This window comes from Onychostoma macrolepis, chromosome 06 (assembly GCF_012432095.1).
Source record: "Onychostoma macrolepis isolate SWU-2019 chromosome 06, ASM1243209v1, whole genome shotgun sequence".
NCBI classification, from domain to species: Eukaryota; Metazoa; Chordata; class Actinopteri; order Cypriniformes; family Cyprinidae; genus Onychostoma; species Onychostoma macrolepis.
Genome location: NC_081160.1, coordinates 20,845,330 through 20,871,802, shown reverse-complemented (window position 1 = coordinate 20,871,802; position 26,473 = coordinate 20,845,330). Strand labels below are relative to the sequence as shown.

Sequence of the window (26,473 nt, the reverse complement as noted above, 5' to 3'; positions counted from 1 at the left end):
ATAACTTTGTTGTTTGAATTTAAATTCACAATAAAACCAAAGTAGCGACCGAAGTAGATCTTCTCTTCTGTGTTGTGCATTTGAGTCCTACATCACCAGAAGGACCAGTTATGATATTTCAATTAAACATTACAAGGTCGATTAATAATGGGGGAAAATGCATGGATAAATCATGCACAATAAGATCTATAACATGCATTTAGAAAATAGGGTGAATTTTCAATTTATGCCAAATTTCAGAATGACTTTGTTACAATAGGTAAGTATTTGCCAATTTTCCTTGCTGCCAATCAAATGGGTAAAAATCGATGTCTTCACTAATATTCGCTTTTGTCCATCTGACTTAAACTGGATGACATTTTGACTGCGCTGTACAGGGTCCAGCCATAAGAGAGGCTGTTGGCCAGGATCCATTCTGTTGACGTGCCTCATTTTGTCTCCAAAGGGCCTCTTTGGATTTAAAAAAGCTCTCTATCCCCTCAAGAACTGAGCATCCTCTGTGTAACATTGACTACAGTCAGAACAACAAAGCCATAGGATACTCGAGCCCGTCCCCTTCTTAACCATAGTAACAGAGAACAGTAAATTGACTCATAACTCTCTTCCTTTCTCCTTGGAGTGTCTTTGCCTTGCGATCTGTTAGAAGGATCGCTTTCACCCCCGTCAACCACACAGCCAAAATTCATCTTAAAAACATGTTTTGCTTTTTCCTTTTTAAATACATCCCTTTTTCTGAGACCTTTCTTCGTAACAAATGAATATTCTGGCCTAATTTGAGCCTCCTTTTTAATTAACGTCTCCGGTGGCTCAGAGGTGTAACTCATTCCTTGTGATTTTTTTTTTTTTTTTTTTCTCTTTCTTTCTGTGAGGGTAAAAAAGTAATTAAGCATCTCTGAGATAAATCCAGCAACCAGGTCCTGTTGCATATTGAGTTTTTAAAAAAAAAAAAATTTAAGCTGAGGTCAGCTTGATTAATAATGTCCTTGATGCTAAGAAATCACTTGATAAATTAAAAAGCTTCAAGAAAACACCTTCACTTGATGTGGTTTATTCAGGTTTAATGGCCCTGGTGCAGGGCCTGCTGTAATCCATCAATAAACTCCACATCTATTGATCTTTTTAGTTTAATAGTAAAATTAATATATATATATATATTTTTTTTTTATCCAACCTGAGTTTTTACATTTTGTGTGAAAATCAATCATTCTTCAACATAAAATATGCCCCACATTAAGACAACTCTGGAATGTTCACTACGAATTAGGGCTGCACGATATTGGAAAAAACTCACATTGCGATATTTTGTATTTCTGCGATATGAAAAAAAAAAAAAACTCCAGATGACTTGAAAAGCTCTATTTGGAAAAAAAATATTGTAGATGAGTAAATCAGCATAGAAAAATGAACAAATTACAAACATAAATAAATATAATAGAACAAAGATATAAAATAAATAAACAGTGCTTTATATTTTTTTCAGTAAGTCTAACAGTATGCAGGTATACTGGTTGAATAATCAAATGTAAAATAACACTGTATAAATTAAATCTAATAAATCTGTTAAAGCTACAAAAGTGATTTTTCTCTGTGTTTTGCTGTTTGATTAACATTCATGACACTGAAAGCCTTAGGAACATTAAACTACTGTGAGCATACTATCCATTTTCTTTATCAATTTTTTTACCTTCACCTAAGCCATAAGCAACTGTGTTTACAAGGATACTTGCAGAGACATGCATTTTGACAGTTTCGTGACTCTCACCGTGTCTACAAAGGGCGCTGACAAAATACAATAGAACCCATTATAATCAGTGATGCCGTCTACACTGGATGCGGCGCGACACGGCAAATCCTTGCGAGTAAATCCCTCATTCTTTTTATGACGTACTGACACAAAGTTCAAAGGATTTGCAACGGTCGCTTTTTCGCGTCCAGTGAAGACAGTGCGTCGCGGGGTGGCGTGATGCGATAGCTGTCGCAAAAACGATCAGTATAAATATAACGGTCAGTATACTAAAAATCGCACATCCTGCGATGTGACTATCGCGGATGTGCATATCGCGATATCGATGCTGAAACGATATATCGTGCAGCCCTACTACGAATGTCTTTTGAACTTGCTTCTTTCTCCCTTTATAGCTCTCTTTCTAGTGTTGTGTTTAATGCACTTCATACCATATTCATATTCAGAGTCCGCTGTTATTTTACTATAATTGTGAGATTTGTTTAAAATAAATTTTTGGTTTTAGCCTATTTAATGTATTATTTGATCTGTGAATGCTCTAACATTTTTAAAGCATTGTTAATTTAAATCTGGCAACCCTTTCATTTTAATGCCCTTGATAGCCCGCTTTTTAAAATTAATCTCTCTATGGCCTATACCAGTTGTTCTAAACATTTTTGACTCAAAAGCCACCTGTTGTCCAACACAATATTTGAATAAAACTTTATAATAAAGGCTAAGCTGTTTCTTGTATTTCTGCTGTAATTATGAAAAAGTTGCTTGTTTTCTTTTTCTTTTTTTATTAATAAAAACTAAGAGGAGTGATGTATTTAATGGATTTACAGTGGTTTCGACAATATTATATTTTATTAAAGGGGGTGTTTTTAGAATTTGATTTTAGATTAGATTTGGATGATTTGATGATTTTGAAAATATAATTAAATAATATTTTATTAATTTAAATACTCATAAGTCATCCTGTTGAGAAGCACTGGCCTGTACTATTTTGAATATGAAGTATACGTTGGTGTTGAAACAATCGTTAATGTCAGGGAAAATTAGTATTCTACTGCATATAACCGTATTAATCATTGCATAATTAGCTATAAATGTTATTGAAGTCAGTTTGCTGTTTTTGGATTAGGTTGGCTACATGCTCTAGAATTTCAAAGTGGAAAAGATATCTCATGTTCACGTCCATATGCATATTTATAAAAAGCAAATGAATTGCCTTACTTGACTTGATGGATGTAAATTAATTAAACATAATCAGAAATTTGCCGTGTGTGTGTGTGTGTGTGGATTTTGGTATCATTACACTTTATTCTGAATGAAGTGCTGACAATCTGTCATTAAATCAGGGGAAAGCCGCCTTTATTCTGCTGCATTAATGAGCTGACAGTGAATATGTGAACACAATCTTACCAGTGCATATTATCTTGTGTCTAAAGTCTTTCCAGACCTGTCATGTCAGAATCCTTCTGTCTCTGGAGATACTAAGTAGTTGCACTTGCTTTTAAAATATTGAAGCATTAATTGTCTGCATTGCTAGAACTCTAACTGTTTTAATAATTAGCCTGATACTTTTGTTTTTCCAATTCTTTGAGTCCTTCCTTCCCATTCACAGATTGAGTCATTATTATGTTCCACATACCTTTGATTATTCTCCTAACAAGCTTCCATCTTCACTATTGATTTACAGACACTATCACGGCCTCATCAGCATCACGAATCTTTGTCTCTTCTGTTGGTCTGCTGTCTGAAAGCCTTCTTTCCAAGGGGGTGGTTTGCTCGATAATATCTTTCAGCCCAATAAGTACCTACAAGTCAGACTTTCCCCTCCATTTTTTGCATTTCTCACTATCTTTCCTGGCAGCCTGATATTTTTTATTCACGTCTTGGTTTTATATGAGGAGATTGTAGCTTTTGTATAATGTGTAATGGTTAAACTGAGGCAATTGATTTGATGGTTGTTCATCATCTGAATAACGATGCATATTATGGTTAACAGGGCAGTTGTGGAGTTATGCAGTGCTGGGATTGACATGCAGTTTATGCTAGAGTAGAATTATGGAGTGGAGTGGGTTTGCTGCATTCAAGCCAGTTGGCATTCAATGAGCTTTTTGCCTAATTTCACCTTGAAAGGGCCAGCCAACTGTTATATACTAAATTATAATCTCTTATGATCAAGCTGCAAGCAGTTGAATGTTTTGATGCACCTACTCATCTTGTTTTCCAGACTTTACAAAAATAAAGTGATCAAAAATGAAAATAAAACACACAGAAGTATATGCATTATGTATTATGTTGTTTATTAGTACTCGATTTTCATTTTTACGAAACGATATCAATTCTTAAATCCCATCAATTATTTAGTCTAGCCTGTTTTCAGTTAATGAAGAAAACATTGTAGTGCACCTTCCATCCAATAAGTCGCAATAAGCTTTGTTACTTTTGATATAAAACAGTCTCAGATTTCAAATGATATCCATTTTATTATGGTGTCTAAACAATAAATACCGTTTCGGCACTGTTTAATGTGGAGTGACGGATCACTGTGGCACCTCAGTTCAAGAGAAGAGGCAGTGTGAAGCACGTGCAGACTGATCATCTCCGCGTTAATACTGGTTTCAGCATGAAACAAACATGAATGAACATCTGAAGTTATGTTAAAAGAGAGCGCATACTTGCAGAAATTTGTATGTCTCATGTAATCACTCAATCAGTGTTTCATCAGCACAAAGACAGCAATATCACAGCTTGTAAACAATGTCACATTGCGTCACATTTACTTCCAGAAAAAAACATACTTGTTAGTCATCTAGAAAAATTAACTTTAGATAGGAGTTAGGGCTGGGCGATAAATCGATTTTATCGATTAACTCGAATGTGTAGTTCACGTCGATTTGTTTGAATGAAAATCGTTTTCTCTTTAACATCCGCCGACTCTCCCGTAGTCCCTATTGGGCTCAGCCCTCACGCGCGTTTGCCATATTAGAGTTTATGTAGGGTTTCGTGATCCCCCCGCAATCCGCCGCATCCCAACGTGTTCGGAAAGATGACGTGTACTGCGGAATGCAGATCCCGTAAATCAGTCTGTGGCACTGCTCAGGTGTTATGAGAGCCCAGGTTGCTCTGATAGTGGCCTTCAGCTCATCTGCATTGTTGGGTCTGGTGTCTCATCTTCCTCTTGACAATACCCCATAGATTCTCTATGGGGTTCAGGTCAGGCGAGTTTGCTGGCCAATCAAGCACAGTAACACTATGGTCATTGAACCAGCTTTTGGTACCTTTGGCAGTGTGGGCAGGTGCCAAGTCCTGCTGGAAAATGAAATCAGCATCTCCATAAAGCTTATCAACAGAAGGAAGCATGAAGTGCTCTAAAATTTCCTGGTAGATGGCTGCGTTGACTGTGGACATCAGAAAACACATTGGACCAACACCAGCAGATGACATGGCAGCCCAAATCATCACAGACTGTGGAAACTTCACACTGGACTTCAAGCAGCATGGATTCTGTGCCTCTCCACTCTTCCTTCAGACTCTGGGACCTTGATTTCCAAATAAAATGTAAAATTTACTTTAATCTGAAAAGAGGACTTTGGACCACTGAGCAACAGTCCAGTTCTTTTTCTCCACAGCCCAGTTAAGATGCTTCTGACGTTGTCTCTGGTTCAGAAGTGGCTTGGTAGCCCTTTTCCTGAAGACGTCTGAGCGTGGTGACTCTTGATGCACTGACTCCAGCTTCAGTTCTCTCCTTGTGAAGCTCTCCCAAGTGTTTGAATCGGCTTTGCTTGACTGTATTCTCAAGCTTGCGGTCATCCCTGTTGCTTGTGCACCTTTTCCTACCCAAATTATTCCTTCCAGTCAACTTTGCATTTAATGTGCTTTGATACAGCACTCTGTAAACAGCCACCCCTTTCAGTAATGACCCTCTGTGACTTACCCTCTTTGTGGAGGGTGTCAGTGTTCGTCTTCTGCATCATTGCCAAGTCAGCAGTCTTCCCCCATTATTGTGGTTTCAAAGAACAAGAGATACCCAGAATTTATACTGTAGGGATGGTCATTTATTCAAACTCAAATGTAAATATTCTAATATTTTGAGATACTGATTTTTGACTTTCATGAGCTGTAAGCTCTAATCATCAAAATTAAAAGAAATAAACATTTGAAATATATCAGTCTGTGTGTAATGAATGAATATAATATACAAGTTTCACTTTTTGAATGGAATTAGTGAAATAAATAAACTTTGATGATATTCTAATTATATGACCAGCACCTGTATAACGCGGTCATTTGAATTTGTCAAAGTTTGGATGAATAAATCAAAAGTAGGTCATTACACTTAAATCAAATCGCGATATGAACTAGTATCTGTAAATGTTAAGCTGCAAAAATACCATTTAAATATGAATCCTGTCTCGTTATGAATGAATGCACAGACGCGCAGTTTCATTTACTACACATACCGAAGCGTTTCAGCGTCTGCCGTCTCGCCAAATGAGGACATAAATGCATGAACAACAGTCAGTGTCTGCTCTATTACATATACATATACACATATACACATATATATATATTTATTATTATTATTATTTTTTTTTTTTAAATACAATTACAAGATGGAAATATAGACTAGAAAGATATTTAAACTTGCTCTGCCCTTACGTCCATGACATTGACTCACTGCGGAGAATAAATACAAGGGAGGAAAATGTATATTTCTTCTCTCCTTACTCTGTTTATGTGGTAAGTGACATTTTATGTACTGTAATGTAACTGTAATCGTTATTCGTGTTCCGTGCCTTTCTGAATATGGATTCACGCTTCGGGCACACCCCCTAACCCCCACGATGTCATCGTCACATCATTTATCAGAACTACCTCCTATCTACTGAATAGCAAGATGTTAAACTTGTGTTTAAAGAAAACTTATAAAAAAGGGTCACATAATTTTATGTTATGTTATGTTACATTTTCACTGTTTACAATGGCAGAGCCTGCCATCTTGGAGTATTTTGCCAAATACACGCACCATATAACACATTCATTATAATTTTTTTACTGTTGTTCAATGTTTAATTTATGTAGAAATAAACAGCCACCATAAATGTTTCAATTCAAAAAAAGAATTGGAGTAGATGCATAATTATGTAATTGTAACTTACAAAAATTTAAATGTTTGTACAAATCGGTTAATTTTAACCTTCAATATTGTAGTAATGTAGTGCCAACTGACTCTCATGTATATTTTACCTTTTTTTTCCTTGAGAAAATTTGGCATGCACTCTACCTGATATAGGCCTATATCCAAAATATATTCTATATCGAATTGAATCAAATCGGAAATCAAATCGCAAGCTTCTTAATCAGAATTGAATCGAATTGTGAAATTTGTGTCAAAACCCAGATTTACTTATTAGTACTTAAATCCACTTTACAGATATGGTAACTTGTCATACGAATGTTGAGGTATTTGTTATATGTTAATTCGTTTTACTTTTTGTTCTTAATTCCGTTTTAGTAGTTATCTGAGCCTGTTTACGTTACACACTCTCAGAAATAAATCAAAAGGTACATGTTTGTACCTAAAGGGTCCATTTTGGTACCTTAAAGGTACATATTAGTACTTAAAGTGTACATATTTGAACCTAATAGGTACAAAAGTGTACCTTTTGAAAAGGTACCGCCCCAGTGACAGCTTTTGTACCTTTATTTCTGAGAGTGCACTGTAAAAAATTGTTGTTTCAACTAATTATTATTTAGTAACTAGTTCCACAGAAATTTTACATTCAATTTCTTACTTCAAAGTATTATCTAAATTGTTATTTATTTAGTTGGCTCAGCCTTTACTGAACTAGTTTTATAGTCCATTCAACTAAAATGTTTTAATTGGTCAAACATTTAGAAGACTACAGCAAGTTATGTCAATTAAAATTTAACTGTTTACTCCATGTGTTTTGTATGTTACCTCAACTAAGATTCATTATTTGGGCATCATAAGAAATTGCTGAGAAAGTACATAAACACATTTTTATAGTTGAACAAAATTATTAAAAATGATTAACTGGTGTTTAACACATAATAGCCATTATTTAATAACAATCTCCATTTATACAATTTGTCATTCAGGCTAAACATACAGGCTTAAAGAAGGAAAAAAAGTCACCTACATCTTGGATGGCCTGGCGGTCAGTAAATTAACAGCAAATTTTCATTTTTGGGTGAACTATCCCTAATACAACTGCAAAATTCAGTTTAAACTTTGTTTAATGAACTAAGAAAAAACTAAACGAGCTAAACAAAATGTTAACAAACAAACATTTACAAATATTACTACTGTTCACAATTACATCTTTAAAATGAGGCAGAAGTAAAAAAAAAAGAAAATGAACCAGGTGTTACAGTATATAAAGTCAAGTCATCTTTATTTATATAGCGCTTTGTACAATATTGACTGTCAAAGCAGCTTTACAGAGTCGAACAGAAAAATAGTTTGTCAATAATGCAAGAGGACATTAACAAGTCATTTTTCCAGTTAAAGTCAGTTCATTGGTGATTCAGTGTTGACATTAGTGTTGTCACTGTACCAAAATTTTAGTATTCGGTACAGATACCAGTGAAAATCCACGGTTCTCGGTACCAATTTCGGTACCACATGCTAATTAAAAAAACACACTATTTTTAATAATAAAGTCATACAAAAATAAAAATTTACAAAAATCAATGCCATTCTTTATACTTATTTAAATTGTTTCAAGTTTTTCCGCAACTAATAAAAGTATGAAAAACAGTAAACAAGTTTCACCCAAATTTAATTTGTCTTTTAATTAATTAAATTTAAACATATTTTATTTTTTTGATAAATAAAGGGGATTTACTATTAAAATTAAAATATGGAAGAAATATTGTGTGATTTTTCTTTAAAAATAAATATTTATTAATTTTTTTTCAACAGTAGTAATAGTATCACATACATTCTACTAAATAATAGTAATATATTTCTGGCACAATGTCTTTAAGATAAACTTTTATTTTGACGGGTTGCCGTGAATGCCTTTACATTTCTGTGTGTAGCTATATGATATGACGCTGGTTTTACTCAATGAAATGGTAAAATGCTTGCGAATTGACTCTCAGCAGTTCTTGAGATGTTGTTTATGTCCTCATTGAGACGGCAGATGCTGAAATCACCGCGAGTGTCACGCGTGCTTCAGTGTATAGTAAACAAAACCGCGTGTCTCTGCCATTCATTCATTCACACAGAGACTCGCAGAACATGCGGGATTCATATTTGAATCCACTTTTGCAGCTTATTATTTACAGATACAGTGTAATGACCTACTTTTGATTAATTCATCCAAACTTTGACAAATTCTGTTACATTCCGTGCTAAACTGTAAATTCCGTTTTTATAACTGGATTCCGAGATTCCGTCCGCGTTTTCTGCATCGCGGAAATCATAGGGCCGTACGCGTCAAGAACCGGGTTGACCGGGTACTCGGTACCACCGGTACTTACAAAAACCTGGTACCGTGACGTTTTCATTTTTTTAGTACCGACTTGGTACCGAAGTACCGGGTCTTTTGACAACACTAGTTGACATCATCCAGTTCAGCTCTCTTCCAATAATGTCTGTGCAATCAGTCAAGTGTCCCCAAAAAGCAAGCCAAAGGCGACAGCCACAAGGACCCAAAACTCCATCGGTGATAGAGATTGAGTAGAAAACCTTGGGAGAAACCAGGCACAGTTGGGGGGCAGTTCTCCTCTGGCCAGACGAAACCAGCATGGCGTGGTTTAATTCTAGGCTGCAACTCGGGTCCGATTGAGCAGAGGACTCGTCTGGTTCCCATGGTCTTGTCCCGATGGCCAGCGAGGTCTTTTGAGGGGATCTGTCTCTGGGGCTCATCTAGCTGACATGGTCTCCACTGACATTCAGGGCTGTAGAGGTAATCTCTAGATGTTGATCCACCATCTGGTCTGGATCTACGGTGTCCTCGGAATAAGAATGAAACGGACTAATATTACTATAGATACCATTGATAACAATATAGCACATTATAATTGTAGTAAAAACTCCAAACATCTACACACATTACCTGGAATGAAAACAACAAACTCCTAGTCTTGAAAATACACACAGTATGTAGTTGCAGTGGAGCGGTCTGGTCACAAGACAGTGTTTGTTGCCTTGGAAGAACTGACTGGGTTGCATCTTGCAATGATGACAAAGCACCAATGAAACATTTGGCCACACCCTGATGGAGAAAGAAAAGTACATTTTAAGTTCAAAAAATGAAATGATGCCTTTTATATAATTTACAATGTATCAAAGATCAGTTAATTAAATTTGTGATGAAACAGAAGTTGCAACCATTTTTTTTTTTTTCAATTAATGCATTGCACAACAGGGAGCATTGATGCTGACTGGATTTGTAATAGAACATGTACATTTCATATTATAAAGCCAAGTTACCTTGAATATCATAAAAATAATATCAAAATATAACGGTTCTGCCTGTTGTTGATAAATACCAATGGTGACGTTTTACAGATTGATTGATCAATTGTCCCAATGTTTACTGAGCCACGGTCTTTCCCAGTGCAGGAACTCGTGTTCATGATCTACTGATTCACTACCTAGGGAACTGACTGAGACACTTTGAACGGCCTTGTGAAACGATTCAGTTGTTCATTTTTGCTTCATTTCACCATGGCTTGTTGTTGGTCACGTTTAATGTCGTCTTTTTACTTCACGGGACAATTGCAAAAGTTTACACACGCAAAAACCCATTCAACACTCCCATGTTAACTTCAAATGAGCACATATTACTGTGGTTTTACATTGTTACACGTTTCATAGATTTTAGTTAACATTAGTCGCATTAAGCATAATGGCTTATAAAAGAGAAAAAGACCGTGAGATCTCTTCATAATCTCTTCACGTCACGGAAATGCAAAAAATATCATACAACACGCCAAAATGAGCTAAAATTCATTATAACACAGCTTTTGATATTAAGTGTTTTATGGATTAAACAAGGTGAAAGACAACATTCCCTTCACTTAAATTTCCCTCAGACATATCATACAACGCTTATTCGAATGTTTTCATATATGTTGTACGTTTGAGTATAAATGTGTGTATGCATATATATATATATATATATATATGTATGTATGTATATGTGTGTATATGTATTAAATAAAACATTTACACCTTTTAAATATACGTTTTGATAAATTCAGTCTAACGTTGTACAAATATTTCTTCAGTGCCACTTGACTTACCTGACGCCTGAACTTGCCATACACTGTCTTATATCCACTTTTCTTCGGATATACAACTCATAAAACACTTTCTAAATGTTCACTCAAAAAAATCGAACATGTTGCATGATTTACGCGCCAGGAGAGCCAGCTGACAATGTTGATTTTCCTGTATTTGTTTTTCTTCTCAAGTCACGTTTGATCTCGCGAGTGTTCGTGAGATCTCGTGTCACTGTGAAATCATTCCTACAATCATCAATTGTGCGGTCTCGCGGTCTGCTCGAATCATTTAGTGTGCGCATTCAGAGGATTATAAGGCTAAAAATCGGTTGAACTGTCTTCATGTCTGTGGTCTCCCATGGTTTTAAAATCGGTTAAGATTTGAAAATTGTCTAGTGTGCGGCTAGCCTTACTTGACGCGTGAACTTGACAAGATGGCGCTCCTCTTTCGCATCTAAAAACGCATGGAAACGCGAGCAGTACCGCTTTCTCTTCTTTCAAAGCGCACCGCAGCTTGTGCTCTCCTGGTATTTGCCGTTGCTAAGCAACAGTGATGGGCAGTAGCGTCGCTACAAGTAGTGACGCTACTAGTTTAACTACATTTCTCAGTAGCGTCACTGCTTTCTGAATCAAATAGCGTTTCTGTAGTTAAGCTCTTTTTTTGATCAAGTAGCGCAGTAGCGTCAACAAAAGCTAACGTTACATTTTCCAAAGAAAGCATTCTGAAACTCAAGCTCAAATCAGAAATAAAACAGCTACGGATCACTGATCCTGGATCAGTAAGTGACGCCACAGACACTAAAGCTCGTAACGCCATTGGCTCCTCAAACTGTCAGTCAAACCTCATTATTCCTCCCGCCTCTTTCGTCAATGAAGTGCAGCGCACATCTCAGCTTGTTTGCAGTCTGAAGGTAAATAATGAACTGTTGATTGAATAAGTACATCGGTTTCTGTACTCTCAAAACAAAGGCTAATGCTTTTTTTGTTTGTTTTTTGTTTTTGAGGAGCGGAGAAGAGTTTCTCTAGCATGTGTTGTCAAGTCACAGCCAAATAGCTCGTGCGAAGCGCTTAATCTTTCATAATATGATACTTTGGCCAAATAACAGAAAAAAACTGAACGCCCACATAATAACAGAAAACTGGGGAAAACAGGACACGAGTCAGAAAAAAAAAAAAAAAAACCTTCGCTGGTCCAATGCTTCGTATTTGAACTTGATTTTGGTGAAATGTTTATATTAATATCTAATGACACATGCAACGATGCAAATAAACATAACCTATCTGTAGGCCTAAACATCTGGTAACACTATACAATACGATTTCATTAAAATACATTTGTTACAGTATTTATTAATCTTTGTTAATGTTAGTTAATGAAAATACAGTCGTTCATTGGTAGTTCATGTTAGTTCACAGTGCATTAACAAATGTTAACAAACAACTTTTGATTTTAATAATGCCTTAGTAAATGTTGAAATTAACATTAAGATAAATGCTGCAGAAATATTGTTCATTCTTAGTTCATGTTACACCAGATAACTAATGTTAACTACTGAACCTTATTGTGAAGTGTTACCATTTATATAAATGTATCTGTACACAATAAAGCCACAATATCAACTACCAATAGGAGGTTTCCGGCCGACAGCAAAAATTTATTTTGCCTATGTCACAATTTGAGGTCAATCCGGCCCTGTATTTGATACTGATTATGTTGCCAAATTGGCTGTTGAATAAACAATTAAACTGAACATGCCTGTCTATCTGCTTGACTGACAGTTTTATTGATCACTGAGAGAGCATTGACTGGGTATGATGTTGGTTCAATAGAATTTAAAAATTTTTTTTTTAAATAGCTTGGATGTAGTAAACTACTTTTGCCATGTTGCCGTAGCTTAGCTTGCTACATTTCCCAGGGCTGTAGCTTTAGTGTAGTTAAGCTTCATTTAAAGAAGAGTAACTGTTAGCTTAGCTCACTACATTTTTCAAGTAGCTTGCCCAACACTGCTAAGCAACCATGAGCCGCGCACGCCTTGAAGACGAGAAGGTTTCAACTCACTGCAGCGCTGACGCGCGTCTAAAATTGAATAACAAACTTGCACGCTCAAACATGTATGGCTGTATAAATCAAATTAAGCTACTAGAGGTAGCATCAGTAGTATCCATTCAGGTTGTAGAGGTATTCGACAGTTGAGAGAGACGGCCACTTTCTCGCGAGGTGGGCGTGGTTTCCTCGCCGACAGCAGACACGCCCCCAGCGTTTGAGAGCAGAGTCCTGCTTATTTTTCAAAGATTTTGATAACTTATTTTAGTTACTTGGCGGTTGTTGTTTTTTTTTTGTTTTTTTTATCATTCAAATTTGGCTGGGTGGTTAATAACACATTTTTCTGTTTTGTGACAAACTCAGAACACATATTTTAATATCACTTTACACGGACTTTAAATATTTTGCCCTTCCAACATTTTTTTTTTTCACAGTGTAAAGGGTTCGCCCCAAAATTCAGATTTTCTTTTTTACTCATCGCCATGTTGCTCGAAACCTGAATGACTTCTGCAGAACTAAAAAAAATTATTTTTAGGCATGTTGGTAACAAAACTTTTAATGTATAGCCATTGCATTTCTCAAAATATCTTTTAAGTAAAAAAAAAAAAAGTGAAAGTGAGAAAATGACATTTTTGGGTAAACTTAGAAAAAAAGTATCCCCCCCCTCCAGCTTGTACTAATTCTGAACAATGTCTGAAACTTTGTATTACGAGCACTTCTTATGTTTACCTGCCTCTTTATGATGAAGCGCATGTTGTATTCCTAAATTGTAAATCGTTTTGGATAAAAGCGTCTGCTAAATGAATAAAAGTAAATGTAAGAACTGTCCCACATTATTATATCACTTTTATTAGTTTAAAGTAATACACTTTGATGTCCATTGAAGCCAGAACAGTAGCATGAACAGCCTTTGTATTTAAGCAGGTAATGACATTGGCAGATGCTCTGTGATTTATCACATACTGGTGGCATGAAACTGTAACCACCCTCCATTCACACAGCCCAGCCCCCAAACCATATGCTCATATAGCTCTCGCAGAGGCCTGGGGTATATGAACCATGGCAGGAAAGCTTGACGGGAGAAAGGAAGTTAAAGAACAATGAGACAAACCGCACTGAGATGAAGGATGGGGTGTGCATGTACATACAACAGTGGCCTGGGATGGTTATCAGTGCTTCAGCCAAAAAATCAGGCCTGTCAGGAAGGAAGGAAGGCGATCCACTGTTGGTCAACGCTTTGCTTGTGTGGATACACCAACAATAGCAACATTTGTAGTATTTACGATACCAAGCACCACACCTATGTCAAATACCAGGCATGAGGAAGTGGTTTGGTTGGTATACATAAGATTATAATGTCAATCGTTACCATATGCAATTATTGAGGTATATCACTTTTTATATAACCTTTTTATTCCCTTTCATATGTGTCCGTAACTTACATTCCAGAAATGTCTAAAGGCTGTGTCTTTTTCTCCAGTAATGTACTATAACTCGGTGCTCACTGAAGTTGAAACAATTTGCCCTCTCAGAGTAATTGGTTGAAATGAGGGATTACTGCCCTGCCAGAACTTATTGCACATCATCTGGAAAGGTAGACAGCCTTGCTGACCCCTCAGGGCATGTGTCTGCATTTAGGCGGCTCAGTAGGCAGGGAAATCACAGGCAGCTCTTCCAGTTCAGGAAATAACGCGACCTATACATTTTAATGATGGGAAGCTCCTCAGTTTTGTGACATTCTGAGGGCCACTGGTTAGCCAGTAATTGGTGTCATTTGCATAGCTTTAAATAAAAAATCATTAAATTACCTTCATGCAATTCCAACATATTTTCACTTGAAACATAAGATCTTAGGTAAAGTGTTTCTGCTGCTCTTTTCAGTATGATGAACGTATGGTAGTATCACTACACATTTTATACACTAACGTTTTACACTTTAAAATGTAATTTATTCCTGTCATGGCAAAGCTGAATTTTAGTAGCCTTTATTCCAGTCTTCATTGACCCCACACTTACATGAATCATTTTGTATACGATTCTAGAAAAGACCCCACTATACAGGTAGTTTATAGTGTACTATATAAAACTTATGAGTTATGTTCCTAACAAAAAGATATCTTCAGAAGACATGGACTATAGAACCTTTTATTGGAAAAGAGCAGCCTGGTTATTCTGCCTTGCATCTTCATTTGTGTTTAAAAAAGAAAAAGTAATATGTGGATGGAGCAACTTGATAAGTAAATGTTAACAGCTTTGTGAGGAATTCCTTCAGTAATCTGAAATAAAGGCCCTATCTCATTCCTGTCATTGCCGAATTTTTTGTGATTATAACACAGCCCTTATTTTCACATATTGTTATTTTTGCAAGCAGTGTAACTAAACGAGCACAAGCCGCATAGGCTCTTTTATGGCCATGGCAGATGCAGCCCTACACGCTCCTTCTGGTGTCCCTCCAATGCTAATTGATTATATGCACCAATGAAAGTCTCTAAGCCACAATAACTTCCAGTGTAGTCTCTTGCTGCGGCCACAATTATTACAGTGATATGGGCTTGGTGTTTAACATTGATCATGTGTTAATTGGCAGAATGACAGTGCGACCTATGGCTTTCAACTATCGCTATGATTAATGCATCCATATTCTCCCATCAGCGTACACTTTCTGCACCAAAACCTCTTATTTACTTATAATTATGTACACTTACCTCATGCTTGACTAACTAATGATCAAATCAGTGAACCACATCTTGACACAGTTTTAAAAATGACATGTTGTATGCGAGACTATTATACTTGTTTCAGGGCTGGAAGGTCTCTAACTAGATTTCAGAGCTACGCAATTAAGGCTTATAAACTGGAAATAATTTTTAGTGAAAATTATTCCTACTCTGGGAAGATTAGAAAGAAGTTAATTTTTTTTTTCCCATCATGGTGGCCTAATAATTTTTGGAGAGACTTTGAGGAGAATGTTTGCGCTTTGGCTAACAATAAGCGTAACCAAGCCAAACTTGCAGGGGTCTTGGCAAAAAAAAAGCCAAGAATCAAAATCTTTTTTGCTGTGATCTCAGCTTCTGCCTCTTTAGTTCATCATGGATTTTGCCGTTAGTTATTTTATTGCAAACTTCATACAGATCGAACCAGTATAAAACATAATTTTGTTTCTCACGACTATGTAACATATCATTTACCCAATTAAATCATTTGTATTTTGTATTTTGTGATTTGTATTTTTTCTGCACCTTAGATGCAACAATACCCAGCCACTGTTTTGGTTATTTTCTCTCTCTTTGTCTGAAGTACTGTAACAGTGTATTTGAAAAATAGTTGAAGAGAAAAGCCTGTTTTTGAACTTGGGCCACTTTAACAGTTGATTTCCAACTCATGCTGAGCCTCTGTAGGATTTGCAACCAAATGTTTGCAGTCCAAAGGGTTTCAGTTGGATGGTCACTTAGCCTTTGCTTAGTTCACAGCATAGACAGGACAGCGTGTCTAACGAACTAGACTGGAACACACCATTGAGTGTCTAGGACTTTTTTTAATTGATCTGTCAAATTTGTGGTAGGAATCTGTGACGCCTTACATGGCTTATTAAAAATGAATTTATTTTAATTTATTAATGCGGAAAAGTTTTAATTGATAATTTGTTTTTTTGTGTGTTTTATTTATCATCTTGCCAATAATTTGTTTGCAATTTCATTATTAATTGGAAATGCAAATTGCTGTCTTTTTTCATAATTTATATAGCCACTGTTTTGGGGGTTTAGACTAGCATACAACATTGCTTAATACATAAGTTTATAGTAATAGTTTAGTATTCAAACAGGGTATAAGTCTTCGATAAATTAACCGTTTATAGAGAAGGTTGTTTATAAAAAAATTATTATTATTATGATTATTTATGTTTTTTGGTCCATTTTACTTGGTAGTGAAAAATCTTTGCAGTAGTCCTATGTTATTTTTCATGTGAACAGAATTATTTCATATCAGTGTTATTTCAGTGGCATTGATATACTATTTTAGTTATTAATATTTTGAATATTTTATTATATATTCAGTTTTAATTTTAATGTTTATTAATATATATATATATTTTTTTTAGTTTTTTTGTACTTTATTTTAGTTAGTTTATTCCATATGTTTTTTAAGTTTTATTTATTTTTATTAATGTTTTTTGGTTAACAATAATAACTGTTTCAATGTCAATATTTATTTATTTTTTATTTTTTTTTGCTTTTTGTCTCGCTTTTCTTTTTGTTTTATTGTTTTAATGTTTACTAATATTTTTTTTTTTTTTTTTTTTTTTTTTTTTGTACTTTATTTTAGTTAGTTTATTCCATATGTTTTTTTTAAGTTTTATTTATTTTTATTAATGTTTTTTGGTTAACAATAATAACTTTGTTTCAATGTCAATTTTTTTTTTTTTTTTGCTTTTTGTCTTTCGCTTTTTTTTTTTTGTTGAACTGGCTTCATACACTCAAAAGAATTCTCTTGTAATTGTACTGTATGACAAAGACATAGGCACCAACCATTTCTTCTCCTTTTTGATAAATTGTGTTTTTGTCTGCAGTGTAATATACATCTAATGAGCATTTATGAAGACCCACAAATGCATACATGGGGAAACTTACGCAAATACATATTTCCTCTAATGGTTTCTCTGTGTTTGATATTTTGTGACTACAGGGTTTAGGAGGTATTGAAATCTAGATGATTATAATGGGAAATGGGGAGTAACCATGGAAACCTCACAAAAGTCTGTAGAATAACAGTAGGAGTTATAGAGAACAGTGTGGAACAGCTCAAGCCTCTTTTGATTAACTCTCAAGGCAGAAACATCATGCTTCTCGAGTGGAGCATTTATTCAGCAAATCTGTATGGTTTCCTCTGAAAGGACCTCTATTCAACCGCACAAGAAATACTCTCACATTCTAGAGTCAAGGCGAAGTCTCTTGAACTTGAATTACATTTTGCAATATTAGGTTTTCAATTAATGCTTCTCACATGTGACAGCTGCAAGTTTAGTATCTGTATCACTGAAACTTAACTTGGTGACTTCTGCTCATTTCATATAATGGCTTCGCTTGTTTTTTCGTAATTGATTTTTTTCTGTTGAGCCTTACAGAAAATGTGCATATATTTAACATTGAGATAGCGGTGGCTCTTAACACTGGCTGAGTGTCAAGAGAGCTCCTTCATCCGTTTGCAGCAGGGTAAATCCTGCCTGCTGACTTCTTTGATACATTACTCACTCACAGCATCGGGGGCTTTGAAACCGCTCCAATTACATGGCTTCCATTCAGAGACTTGCATATCTTCATGCTTCGTCTGTTGTGCACTGTCAGGGCTCCGTTTAGGGGAGAAGTAGGACGAGGGAGATGAGGACGACTGGATGATGTTGGTGACAACCAGTAGCTTCTCAAAGGAGTTTACCACCTCTGGGGTTTTGCCAATAAAAGTGTGTCGCTTTAAAATCAATATAACAAGGTCCAGTTAAGTGAAATAATGTGAGCCAATGTTCAAATTTGATTACATTTATTAAATTAAGCTAAGATTTAGAAACCTTACACACACACACATATGACCCTACAAGTCTTAATACTTTCTTTTTTGTTGTCTGAAATAAGTTACTTAAAAATCATAAGAATAATTTATTATAATGAATAATCTTTTGTATTATTATATCTTATATCTTTAAAGGGGTCATATGATGCGATTTCATGTTTTCCTTTGTCTTTGGAGTGTTACAAGCTGATTGTGCATATATAAGATCTGTAAAGTTGCAAAGATTAAAGTCTCAAACCCAAAGAGAGATTCTTTATAAAAGTTAAGACTCGTATACACGCCCTCCTAAAACGGCTCATTCAAACACACCCCCGCATGTCTACGTCACGGTGTGGGAAGATTTGCATAACACCACCCAAACGTATACGCAATGAAAGTAGGCGGGACTTTTATTCACGCTGTAGTAGTATTGTTGCTGCCACCGCCATGTCGTAGAGACGCTGTGTGTTTCGTTGTGAAAACGAAAGTACTTTGTTTGGCCTTCCAAATGAGTACACAACTAGAAATCAGTGGTTAAGTTATATTTACAACACTGTTCCAGAACAGTACAACACACACATTCGAGTGTGTGCAGCGTATTTTCCAGAGGACTATTTCCTGAACCTGGGAGAGTAGCCTACAATTTGAACACTATGTATGGCTGTGAACACTATAAAGTGGGACAATTCCAATGTTGCAAGGACAGTCTGGTGCTTCTGACTCACAGCCTGTAAGTGCGTTTCGATATGTAAAGAATTTTCTACTGGCTATTCAAACACGAGTTTTGAGCAGTGTAGAGTAGTGCTTGTTTGGTGTTTCTTCGATCACAAATGCAGACATGGTGTTATGTTTACGCGCCGCATAAAAAGACCGTATGAGTCATTATAATCAGTAATTATGTCCTCACTGAATGCAACAAATGCCTCGTTTATAATGGGTTTTATTGTTTTGTAAGAATGGCATTGATTTTTGTACATTTTTATTTTTGTTTGACTTTATTAAAAATAGTGTGTTTTTTTAAACATGTGGTACCGAAATTGGTACCGAGAACCGTGGATTTTGACTGGTATCGGTACCGAATACTGAAATTTTGGTACCGTGACAACACTAGTTTATAATACAGTGAGGAAAATAAGTATTTGAACACCCTGCTATTTTGCAAGTTCTCCCACTTAGAAATCATGGAGGGGTCTGAAATTGTCATCGTAGGTGCATGTCCACTGTGAGAGACATAATCTAAAAAAAAAATCCTGAAATCACAACGTATGATTTTTTAACTATTTATTTGTATGATACAGCTGCAAATAAGTATTTGAACACCTGAGAAAATCAATGTTAATATTTGGTACAGTAGCCTTTGTTTGCAATTACAGAGGTCAAACGTTTCCTGTAGTTTTTCACCAGGTTTGCACACACTGCAGGAGGAATTTTGGCCCACTCCTCCACACAGATCGGTGGTCCCAGCTCTTTTCAGGTCATTGACCAGCTCCTCCCGTGTAGTTCTGGGCTGATTTCTCACCTTTCTTAGGTTCATTGAGACCCCACGAGGTGAGATCTTGCATGGAGCCCCAGTCCGAGGGAGATTGACAGTCATGTTTAGCTTCTTCCATTTTCTAATGATTGCTCCAACAGTGGACCTTTTTTCACCAAGCTGCTTGGCAATTTCCCCGTAGCCCTTTCCAGCCTTGTGGAGGTGTACAATTTTGTCTCTAGTGTCTTTGGACAGCTCTTTGGTCTTGGCCATGTTAGTAGTTGGATTCTTACTGATTGTATGGGGTGGACAGGTGTCTTTATGCAGCTAACGACCTCAAACAGGTCCATCTAATTTAGGATAATAAATGGAGTGGAGGTGGACATTTTAAAGGCAGACTAACAGGTCTTTGAGGGTCAGAATTCTAGCTGATAGACAGGTGTTCAAATACTTATTTGCAGCTGTATCATACAAATAAATAGTTCAAAAATCATACATTGTGATTTCTGGATTTTTTTTTAAGATTATGTCTCTCACAGTGGACATGCACCTACTATGACAATTTCAGACCCCTCCATGATTTCTAAGTGAGAGAACTTGCAAAATAGCAGGGTGTTCAAATACTTATTTTCCTCACTGTATAATGCAATTTTGTCATTTATGCATCATGTCATTCCAAAACCCACAAGACATTGATTAATCTTTGGAGATTTTTTTTTAATAATATTTACTCTATTCATTGGCAGTCCAAATACTGTATGCATAAAAATAGAAAAAAAGAGAAATTCATGTGCATATACACCTTACCTTAGAATCTTATCTGTTTGCATACAATGATACATACACAACTTGTAATAATTTGTGAATGAGGTGTATTTTTACGTTCTTACTTATCTCTTTTATCTGTATTGGCAGCTTTATTCAAGTGGAATGAAGGAGGCGAGCCTCCAATCACTCCTTCTCAATTACAAACAAATTATCTTGACGGAGTGTTTCTGATGAGGTTTTCAATCTGCTATTATTGGCCTGCTAGAAGATCTTTAATTGAGTGATACTTGAAAATTAAGTGCACTAAGATGGTGATTTAAACGGTTTAGAGATATTCATTAGGAATTTGTTTTTTGTTTTTTTCCAAGTCAAAAAAATTAAACAGCAGCTGGTCACCACTATTAATGGCACTGCTTTCATTTCATATGCGTTTTATCATTGGGATTGTAATTCTCACATGATATATAGCATTTCTCCCATTTGCACCAACCGTGCAATCTGTTTGCAATGTGAAATTGCAGAATTTTATATGCAAAACATCGCCTTGTGTCATCCGAATATTTGTAGTCTGCCAAACCACATGATGATGACACCTGAATGTTAGATACTCTTCAAACCAATCTGTTTATATTTCATAAAGAAATGAACCCTCTCGTTTTTTTTCTCTTTGACAGATGTCTGTTGCTGACTCTTTACTAAAATCTTTAACAAGGCACTTTATAAGAGATCATTCTAAATGACACCATTTGATGTTGGCTCACATAGCCAGGAGTGCTCTGTAGGGGGAAAAAAAGTTGTTTTAGACCAGAAACATACTGGTATCTGGAGAATTTTTTTACATAGAAGTTATTTGATTTGATTTTGATTTAGACTTTTTTTCCTTTCCATGTTTGGCTTCATTCCATTATTGATTTTGAAATGATGGATAATAAAATTATTTTCAGTATTTCAGCCCCAATTTGCACAGATTTTGTCAGGTTTTGTAGTCGTTCTGTGTCACTTAATTCAGTTGTTGTTAACTCTAAATGAGGAATACTATAATAAAATAGAAAATTTTGTTAACAAAATATGTGCTTTCATTTTCATTTCAATATCACATATTTCCATATGTGATTCATTCACACAGTGATGGCTGGCACATAGTGGATAAGACTGTCTGCCTGTAGCTTTTGCACATCATTGACGGCTCCAAGGAAATCAATTAAATTTGTACGCAAACCATAGTATTTCTCAGCCTGATGGCATATTGATTGTTTCCATTGTCAGTTTGGATTTTAGCAGCCAAACCCTTAACATGAGAGAGAGATTTCTCCCAAGATTTTTTCCTGCCGCCTTTTGTGTTTCCTATGAGACCCTTTTTGCTATATCTCTCTCTTTGAGACAGATAAGCTTGCAAGTGAGGCCGGTCAGCTTCAATAATAAAAACGGCAGTTTCTCTGAACCCAGTGGGATGGGGAATGCTGTGGTCATCAGTTTCATTCCCACAGCAGATCCCCCTGGTTTTCGTGGTTTTAAGTGTTGGATTTGATTTCACAGCAGAAATGTGGAGCTGTAGCGTTGACGGGCCCTTGCTAACTTTATGAATTGCAGTAAGCAGATTGCCAATAGCCATCCAGACTCCAAACTAATAATGGCTGTGGAGACACTCACAGCCTTTCTGCTGAAGGCCAGATTTATTTATTCTGCTTTATACCACTCACTGATCATACAGCTGTTGTCACAATACCAATATTTCAGTATTTGATACAAACACATTGAATTGGAAAACATACAAGGAATAATACACAGCTGCATGTCTATTTTGAGACATATGTGACCCTGGACCACAAAACCACTGTCGGTATATTTGTAGCAATACCCAAAAATACACTGTATGGGTCAAAATTATAGATTTTTCTTTTATGCCAAAAATCATTAGTATATTAAGTAAAAATCATATTCCATGAAGATATTTTGATTTACTACTGTAAATATATAAAAATGTCGTTTTTGATTAGTATTATGCATTGCTAAGAATTCATTTGGACAACTTTTAAAGGTGATTTTCTCAATATTATGACTTTTTTGCACCCTCAGATTGCATATTTTCAAATAGTTGTATCTCGGCCAAATATTGTCCGCTCCTAACAAACCATACATCAATGGAAAGCTTATTTATTCAGCTTTCAGATAATGTATAAATCTCAATTTCGAAAAATTGACACTTAAGGTTTTGTGGTCCAGGGTCACATACGGACTGCTGTTATAACCAAGTTGTTTAATTGAAATTGTAATAAATAATATTTTTATATGATAGAGCGTTACATTGCATGAAAACAGGAAGACGATAACATTTACCAAGAAATATGCCACTAGATTATTGGTTGCGCAATATAAAGCTGAAAGTGGGCACTTTCCTGAAGTGATCTCTTCTGCTTTATTACGTAGCAATTTTAAAATGCATAACAAAAGAACCTTATGTGTTTTGTCTCCCAAATAACACTTCATCTCCCTTTCAGTGGAAATTGAAGGCACTATATATTCATTGCTGCTCAAATTGAGAACTCATTCAGCTGAGGAGGCCATCTGAAGGAAGGATGATGGCCATTCTGTTTATATAGATAGCAGATGTGAGAGCAAGGTCAGAGAAAAAAATGCTAAGATTTCATAAGTTTTAAGGCAGAGAGCATTTAAGAGATTATGCCTAGAGCAAGATTGTGTTTGTTCTGCGCAACCATGGCCAAAATCTGGTGTGCATTACGACTCCCACACAAGGAGAAATCCCTCTGGCTCTCAAGCAGCTTTTAATTGGCTATGCAATGAAGGGGCTGTTATGCTGATCTAGTGCCTATTTAAACAATAAAAGGTCGGGCTTTGTTTATAAGAAGGATTTCATCCATATGGGTCTCATGTAAAATCTGAAAAATTATCAGGAGCAGCACGCCATGAATTTATTTTTAGAGTGTTATGAATGTGATATGTAAGCGGAAGTTGTGCACTCAATTTTGTTGCATTGCACATATCATTGGAGTATTGTCATGATATGCCTGTTTGTATGCTGTTGTCCTAGTTGTTTTGTTGCTGATTTTGAACTGAATTTATTTGGTCTTTTGTTATTCTGTATTTCTTCCTGAAATTAAGGTTATATTTGGTGGACTTGTTTTGTGATGCATTGACAAATATAAGTTCTGGCCAATACTAATAAGCTGGAAATTATTTTCAGGTTCTGGCCATTAACTGTAAACAAATAGCTATTAAAGGTCAAGCAAATACATTTGAGCTTCTGTTTACTATAGTGCTCTGTGTTTGTGCATTGATAAATGTTTATATGTGAATAAGTGTCAAAGTTTTGGTGAAATGGACTTTCAACAGAGGGACAGAAGTCTAAATTTGTTTGTTTTTATACTATTTTTAAATAAATTTAAAATAAAAGCCTAAAAACTAAAATCAGCCTTTTTAAAGGCTTTGAGTTTATGCATTACAGCTTTAATGTATATAATTATTTAAAAAAAAATTTTTTTTTTTTTTACAATTATTAGTGTTTTTAAAGTTTAACTTAAAAAGTAAAGGTAATCTATATGCACAATTAAATACTCTTTGTCCGATATGATTTAAAAAACAAATCAATAAACAAACAATTAGGCACAACTGCAGGATGATCAATTGGCCATAGGCTAAAGGCAAAAATTAGCATAGAAAAAATAAAATCTTGCACACCATCCCCATCTTGTAAAAAGTATGAAAAATTAATTATTTTTCAAGCCAGGAAAGGGCCAATATCTCTTATAGTGCAGAGTATGTTGTGCATTCCTACTAGTTTTGCTTTCTGCTTTGTAACATTTATTGGCCTTGCTGTTTGTTTTGAGACCCTCACTCGTCCCTCATTACATTTTTTCAAGAAATAGTGAGGAACTTGATTCAGTCATAGCTCATTATACAGTCATTTCAGTTTCCCGTGGTCTTAGAAGATTCATCTTGTTTTTCTCACAGAAGTAGTGATTCACAGCACTGCGGCTAAATATCATCTCTGCCTACCTGTCAGAGACTGTTCCTCTGATTTTCCTTAAAGGAAGGGGTGTGAGGGCTGCGGTACTTCCTCTTGCCACTTATATTCAACTTTCCACAGGTTTATTCAGAGGCTTTGCCAGCCCTTTGTTTTAAGCAATGACAGCAATCAATTTTTCAAGCACAAAATGGTGCACAAAGTGCCCTTAAATTATTGCATTCAGTTTAGTTTATTTGTACATGATGCTTCTTTGCATTTTTCTGCTTGTTTAACTAAAGACCGAACCCTCATGATGCCAAAATATTTGTGTGCATGTGTAACAGACTGGCAGTTAGTGTTTGCTTTCAACCAATGTTCATTATGAGACTTGTTTACTCTCAATAATAACATCCCCACCTCGCAAATACGCATTCACTGTCTGTTCTTTATTTTTCTGTCTAACACAGTTTGACTCACTGCTATATTGAAAGAAATGGTAGCAAATGCTTCCTTCAGAGAGTATGGAAAGAATTGGTGCTTTTAAAGTAGATACTGTAAATTAAGAGACAAAACTTATCAGAACGCTCTGAGAGCTGCTTCTCAAAAAACTAAAAATAATAGTTTTGTTTGGTTGTACGTTGTCCTTCTTTTTCATAGAGACATATTGAGGACACCAAAGACCAATGTTACATCTTGTAAAAAGGGGCATAATAGGTGCCCTTTAAAATACATTTTTGGTCATACAGATAAGAGTAATACATCTTTTGAATATGTAAAGACTCCGCGTTCATTTGTGTGCATTCACAATAACAAAACTTGTGTGCTTTTGTAAAATAATGAAAGCAAACAGGATGCGATTTCTGCCATTTTCTCTGTGAACTTGAGTGTCAAAAAAAAAGGAACTGTAAACTATATGCATATATACTTGCCTTTATACCGAGATTAAAAATATATCTATAGAGAGTGAAATGTCTGCTTTCAAATTAACCAATTCAAATGTAAAACAAATATTCTCAGATTATGCAATCCATATGAAATGTATGCATCCACTAGTGTACTGCGGAGATGACGAGTCTGTGCCGCCGAATTAATCATCATTTTAAGACGAAAACAAAAAAAGCACTAGTTTATCAACAAATTATTAAATTACTAATGCAGCCTCCTTACTGTTTTTCCCAACACATTCATAATCATTACTTTTGCCAGTGTGCTGTGGAAAGCTTTGTGCTTGAGCGCTTATTAGGCTATGAAGACAATTAAAGGCTCATTATTATGATTCAAATGGTTTATTAATAAATGTGCGATTAGTCGACCAATGCTTAAAATGAACGACTAGGCCTACTAGTTGACCAGAATAATCCTGAAGACATTTTTTTTAAAGGGGTCCTATTATGCTCTTTTACAAAGTCTTGATTTTGTTTTGGGGGTGTACTAGAACATGCTCTCATGCTTGGTGGTTCGAAAACTGCATTATTTTTCACATAATTTACATTATTACAAAACCTTTCTCCCCAGCCTGACACAAACGGCTCGATTAGTTCGGGGTTTGGTGAAGGCCCGCCTTCCGAAAAACTAAATGTGTTGTGATTGGTTAGCTGTCCAATGCGTTGTGATTGGCGAACAGCTTAGACAGAGTTTCAGTACTGCCCTTAAGTTGCCAAAGCAGCACGTTCGTCAATATTGCCATAT

General features: G+C 35.6%; 2 protein-coding genes across 4 annotated transcripts in view; one reads left to right on the top strand and one right to left on the bottom strand.

The window, feature by feature from the left end:
- nos1apa (nitric oxide synthase 1 (neuronal) adaptor protein a) overlaps nucleotides 1-26,473 on the top strand; it is a 129,143-nt gene that overhangs the window by 5,754 nt on the left and 96,916 nt on the right. The gene's annotated exons all lie outside the window — the stretch shown is intronic.
- Nucleotides 7,509-26,473, bottom strand: part of LOC131542159 (uncharacterized) — a 33,795-nt gene continuing 14,830 nt past the window's right edge. Inside the window, exons 2-3 of one of the 2 annotated variants that reach the window (XM_058778546.1) lie at nucleotides 9,826-9,984; nucleotides 7,509-9,744 (exon numbers count right to left, since the gene is read on the bottom strand). In XM_058778546.1, the coding sequence (XP_058634529.1) occupies nucleotides 9,370-9,744; nucleotides 9,826-9,984 (534 nt within the window). In that variant the 3' untranslated portion in view covers nucleotides 7,509-9,369. Of the gene's footprint in view, nucleotides 9,985-11,017; nucleotides 13,486-26,473 lie in introns of those variants that run through there. The other variant, XR_009271669.1, reaches the window with a different exon arrangement.